The 6000-nt window shown below is 42.7% G+C and overlaps 1 protein-coding gene across 4 annotated transcripts in view; it reads left to right on the plus strand.

Moving 5' to 3' along the window:
* Nucleotides 1–5769, plus strand: part of LYRM1 (LYR motif containing 1) — a 501749-nt gene extending 495980 nt beyond the window's left edge. For all 4 annotated transcript variants that reach the window (XM_069647667.1, XM_069647668.1, XM_069647669.1 and 1 more), the window contains exon 4: nt 5060–5769. In XM_069647667.1, coding sequence (XP_069503768.1) covers nt 5060–5173 — 114 coding nt within the window. In that variant the 3' untranslated portion in view covers nt 5174–5769. The remainder of the gene's footprint in view (nt 1–5059) is intronic.
* Nucleotides 5770–6000: the final 231 nt, after the last annotated feature.

The following is a 6000-nucleotide window of genomic DNA, read 5'->3' on the forward strand; positions in this document are numbered from 1 at the left end:
GCCTTTTGCTGTTTGGCTCGTCTTCCTCGCTTTGCAGATTTAATATCTGCCTCTAACGTCGCCTTAAGGAAACGTCAGGCGCTTCAGCACCGGCGCTTCTGCGACGAAGCCGGTCTACGCCGGTCCACGACGGCACACGGCACGATACGCTGCTGGATCACATACGAAGCCCACATCATCTAATACACAGGTATGGGCTACCCAAATCTTTGCGAGTTACTGTCCCAAGCCACTAAATTACAGCATCAAGGGTTGGTCCAAGACTTTCTTAGATCCAGACTTGATCTACCCAAACCAATCGCTCTACAGATTGGTAGCACACCACCTAAAGCGGACCCCCATAAAACAGCCCAGGAGATAGCACTAGAAAATGCTAACATCAAAATTGCATTACTTAACACCAGGTCAACGTCAAAACATGCACAGGAGATCCACGATTAAATTGTAGATGAGAAGCTAGCCATTTTATGCCTAACTGAAACATGGTTACAAGAACCAGTGGGCCCCACTATAGATATCACAGTACCACCTAACTACAATATCTATTCTTGTGTATAGGCGCGTTACAAATATCATATCATATCATATCATATCATATTCTAAAAACAGAGAAATTGGATAGGGCGGAGGTGTGGCGAAAATCGCCAAACATACCCTCAAACTCTTTACGACTCCAATTCAGTGCACAGGATGTGAGGTTATTCACCTCAAACTGACACCCACCCATAATAACTGTATTAACATAATTGTCATATACAGACCTCCATCCCTAATATCTGACTTTAATGATGAACTTATTACCACTCTCAACAACCTCAAATCACCCAACACGGAGACCATACTGTTGGGTGACATAAATAGATGGAGGGGTAATCAAAACAACAAATGGGCCATAACTCTAGAAGAGGATCTAGAGAACAACGATTTCTCTATAATCAACAAGGGCTCTACGGCAGTCACAGGGAAGCAGCTTGATTGGATTGTCACAAATAGCTCCAATGTGACCATGCTTCGAACTTATCCATGTATTTGGTCAGACCACTTCAAAATTGAAATCTCCCTGACTCTGAAACAAAAAAAGGAAAGAACAGATAATAAACCTAAATCTGTAATTGACAGGAATCTGAAAAAAATCACTAGCAATATGCTCTCTGAAGAAATTAATAAAATCATGACTAACACTAAAGACAAGGATTCATGCGAACACATCATATTGATGTACAATCAAGGCATGAAAAAACTACTCGATCTCCAAGCCCCTTTGAAAAACAAGAAAGTTAGGCCTAATACCAATCACCAAAAATGGTTCAATGCTGAAGCTACTGACCTTAAAAAAGAAAAACAGAACCTCGAGAGGAAATGGTTAAAAGAACCCGCTGAAACAAATAAAATGAATTGGAAGAATGCCGACCGCATATACAAATCCAAACTTATTGACCTTAAGAAAAACTATTACAGCAAGCTCATTAGTACAGCGGCTAACTCCACAGGAAAGCTCTTTCAGATCCTTAAATCCATAGACAAACCCATAACACTGACCCCACCTTTCCAGCCCACAAAAACAGATTGTGAGAAAGTTCAAATTGCCTTCCATAACAAAATCATTAAAGCCAGAGAGATCATTCTTAATTGTCAGACCACATGCACACCGATAAAGATTAAACCAACAGGAAACAAGAATGATCTGGTAAATCCTAAATTTCAATTCAGGCCCATTACTTTAGAAGAAATTAAGAAAACACTCACCAACATGAGATGCACTTCATGCTCGGAAAACGTACTATCACCTAAACTCATCTTAGACAACCCTGACATTTTTGCTCCTTTCTTTAGAAGAATGGTGAATGCTTAATTTAGGGACCAAACTGTAGCCACCATAATTAAAACAGTCACGGTCACTCCCTTACCTAAGAAACCCGACTTAGACCAACAAGATCCAGCTAACCTAAGACCCATAACAAACTGCGATTTTCTGCTGAAAATCCTGGATAAAATAGCCACCGAACAACTCCAAAGTTACATGGACGATAACAACCTATTACTTCAGGAACAGTCACAGTACCGAGTCAGCTCTCTTAGACCTTCAGACCGTTATGTTGTCCATTTTGGACAAGGGTAAATCAGGCTTGTTGATTTTATTGGCCCTCTCGGCAGAATTTGATCTGCTAGATCATACAAGACTCCGAGAGGCCCTCGAAAACTCAGGAAACTGCTCTCCATGGGCAACTGAGTGGATAGCTTTGTTTCTTCATGATAGGCAATCCAGGATTGTCTGGGGAAATAAAGCCTCAAATACCAAACCTGTGGACTGTGGAGTTCCACAGGGAGCTAGCTTCTCCCCATTGCTATTCAACCTGTATATGTGCTGCCTTTGCACCATGCTGTCCCAAATGGGTACCAACTTCGCCGACGATACCCAGCTGGTCTTCGAGCTCAGTAGGGATTACAAAAAGGACAGCAACAAACTTTCAACCTTATACAACATCATCGAGAGTTGGATGAAGGACAACTGGATGTGTCTCAACGGCACTAAGACCGAGCTTATGATCTTCAGATCCACACAGGCCAGAAAGAAACTGAGTTCCCTATACTCTTCATTTAGTATCAAAACACCCAAATCCGAATATCTGAAAAAGTGAAGACTCTGGGAGTCTATCTACAAGCCTCCCTAGGATCAGAGGCACATACAGCCTACCTAAAGAAAAATTGCCAGTATCATCATATACTCTTGAAAAAAATTAGACCTTTGCTCGATCAAAAGAACCGCACATCCTTGCCAGAGCAACAATATTATCCAGACTGGACTATGGAAACACCTTGCTCGTATGAGCAAACAGCAAATGTCTGAAACAATGTCAGGTGATCCAAAATAACGCCATCAGGACAATCACAGGCAGGTCAAGGAGGGAACATATCACAGGAGACAGAAAAGATCTTCATTGGTTGGCCATCGAAGAGAGAATTATCTTCAAGTCACTCACCATGGTCCATCGATGCCTATATGGCAAAGCTCCGGCTTACCTAAAGAAACAGTTTAAGTGGCATGTGCCATCTAGGTGCCTCAGATCATCCAATATAGGTTTACTACAAACTACTGCAACGAAAAAGCAAAATGGCCTAGGCAAGGCCTTCCCGACCAGAAGTATCCAAAAATGGAATGAACTACCAACTCCACTGAAGCTTGAATCCAGCTATATTCAGTTCAGGAAGAAATTGAAAACACTGTTATTCAAATAAATCTTGGAATTACGTCAATCCCATCACAATGAAATACCGGCCCGGTTCACATCTTTGTCCCGTCTTTGATCTTTATTGTCTTGTCTTTTTGGAATGCGCTCTTATGCCTACGGGCTTTAGCGCTATATAAACAAATAAATAAATAAATAAATATTTGTTCGCTTTCCTCGCATGTGGTTATTCTATGGTTCCATCCCTCCCATGTGAATAGGAGGCCGAACGGAAATGTCCATTTGTACTTTATTTTTTTTGTTGCCAGGAATTGCACCACTGGACCCATGTGCTTAAGTTTTTGGAGTGTTTGCGCTAGGTCCTGGTATAGATGCACTTCATCCCTGTTAATTCTCACTTGCCCTGCTTGCCGCGCTTTTTGCAGGATCAGTTCTTTCTGGGTGTAGGATGTCATGGCTATTAGCACATCCCCTGGGGCGGGCGCCTAGCTCCCCTGCCCTTCTGGGTCCTACCCGATGGACACGGTCCATTACTATTTGTTCCTCCTTTTCTACTGCTAGAATGTCTGCAAATAGTTGTTGCACAGTGTCCTTCAGATCTTTCTCCTCTACTGCTTCTGATAGATTTTTTTATTTGTATATTTACTGAATTGTGACGTTTTGTGGCTGGGGTGCCAAGTGTTCCACCGTTTCACCATATTTTTGTGTTTTCTTCCTTGTTCTGCCTATCCTTTCTAACGTGTCCGTTCTCTCCTCTAGTTTTGCCACGCCTGTCATATTTCTTGCAGCGACTGTTTCATTTTGACTTTCAGCGTGTCTAATTGCGATTGGAAGGATGACATGAATTGATTCTGAAATTCTTTGAACCAGCCCTGCATGTCCTCCTTGCTTGCCGTCATTCCTTCTTCTCTTCTTGCCTGTGTGGGTTGGTTTTGGGGTGTATCCCCAATGGGGTATTGCCTCTTCCGTCCCGTTCTTGTTTTATTTTGATGGCTTCCCCGGCTTTGTTTCCTGCCCGCCTGGGGAGTCTCCTCGCCTGCTCTTGTCCTCCCCCCAGGAGGTGTGTGGGGGGAGGGGACACTCTGCTGTGTTCCTGTCCCTCCTTTGGCTCTGCAGTCCCCTGTGCGGTCTGCTTCTCGCGCCGATCAATCAGGGGTGGGTGGGACTTACTTCCTCCACAGCTCTGGGGATTCCTCAGTCTGTTACGCTCTCTCCATTGTCCTCGACCAGCTCCTGCCAGACCACGCGACCCGATACGGCCTGGATCTCGCTTCCTGCTTGCCGCACTGCGGACTCCTCCTATGACTTTGCGGCTTCTCTTCTTTTTTCTCCACGGACCCATCAGGTGACTCGATCTCCGGTGGGTAGCTGCTGTCTCCTTACTGCTTTTGGAGATGGGTTGAGTTAATCCGGCGTCCACGTTGCTTTTTAACTTGCTTTTTGGTGCAGTCCGGTGGGGGGAGACACGTGCGCACATCCTCCTCTCCCGGCCGTCATCTTGGAATCCTGGTTTATTATTTTAATGTTACCATCAAAAATATGCACAGGTCAAGAAACACTGGTGTTAACATATGACTACACCTTTTCTAATCTAATTGATATGATGCTATCACACGCAGGATAGCCCATACAATAAGGTGCCTGAAATTTTCAGAATGTGAGCCTGCGTGTGTCGCCTGTTTTCATTAGCCTACCGTTAGTCATTTGCAAAAGATGTTGTTCTCAAATTCAAATGTGAATAAGCTTGGTGTTAATGCAAACAGATGGTGTTTTATGTTCAATAAAAGTGTTTGGTAGAAGGAGAACTTTGATAGTGAGCATTAGCAATGAATACAACTAAACAATGCAGTAACATATTTTACTTACTTTAGGTTCATCTACCACCTATGGGCCTTACTCGGAAACACAGCCAAGCACTAAAAACCCAAGAGAAACTGAGGAAACATGCCAAGCATATGTATCTCAAGTCCCATGACGAAGTTTGATCATCTGTCTTCTTGTAATGTTTTGCTATGTGTTCTGAAGTCTGCATCAGCACAAAATTGTAAAATGTGTCTTCTAATGACACTAACACTCGAGGATGTGGATCCATGCAAACAGATTATCTTGTTCTTGGCTTGGGTAAGCCTAGCTCCCTGTTCGTTGATAAGGCAATTTAAAATCTGAAGTATATATTCTCTTCTGTTCAGAATGAAGTACAAGTTTGGGTGTTCTTTTGTATTCTTCCTTCTGTATGGTACTGCAGGACGTGCCTTTGTACAAGCTTGGGAGATCTGTTATGGAGTTTACCATCACGATTAACTGATCATGGTCCATCTGCACTAGCTTACTTTACGGATTCGAATCCAGCACAGGAGTTCTAAAAGTGTGAACTGGGTGGATGACATTTAAAATAAAAAGTGGGCGCAATGACACATAGCTTCAAGTTAAATGTGCAAACTGATCTTTTGAGTTTGAGAGCAACAATCAACATCTTTTATGCTCATATATAGTGTTCCCATGTGTATTTTTTAAATGTATCCTTGTATGGTTTATGAATAGCTGTGTTCATTAAAATTAGTGGTCCATTCACAGAAAATCATGCATTAACTCTGCAACTGTTTTTTTCTGTAAAGAGTGAATTCTGTTTAACTTTTATTCCTCAAAATTTAACACATCTTAAATGAGCATACCGCCTGTTGACTAAGCCCAGTTCTGTGTGTTTCTATTAGATGTTAATACCAAAAGAAAAACGGAAGTAACTAGCTAGAGTCTGCATTGGACAGCATGAAACTGGTCATTGTGTGACAGCTCCACCCCCCCTTCCCCGGCC

This window comes from Ambystoma mexicanum, chromosome 2q (genome assembly GCF_040938575.1).
Source record: "Ambystoma mexicanum isolate Mex_15411 chromosome 2q, UKY_AmexF1_1, whole genome shotgun sequence".
NCBI lineage: Eukaryota > Metazoa > Chordata > Amphibia > Caudata > Ambystomatidae > Ambystoma > Ambystoma mexicanum.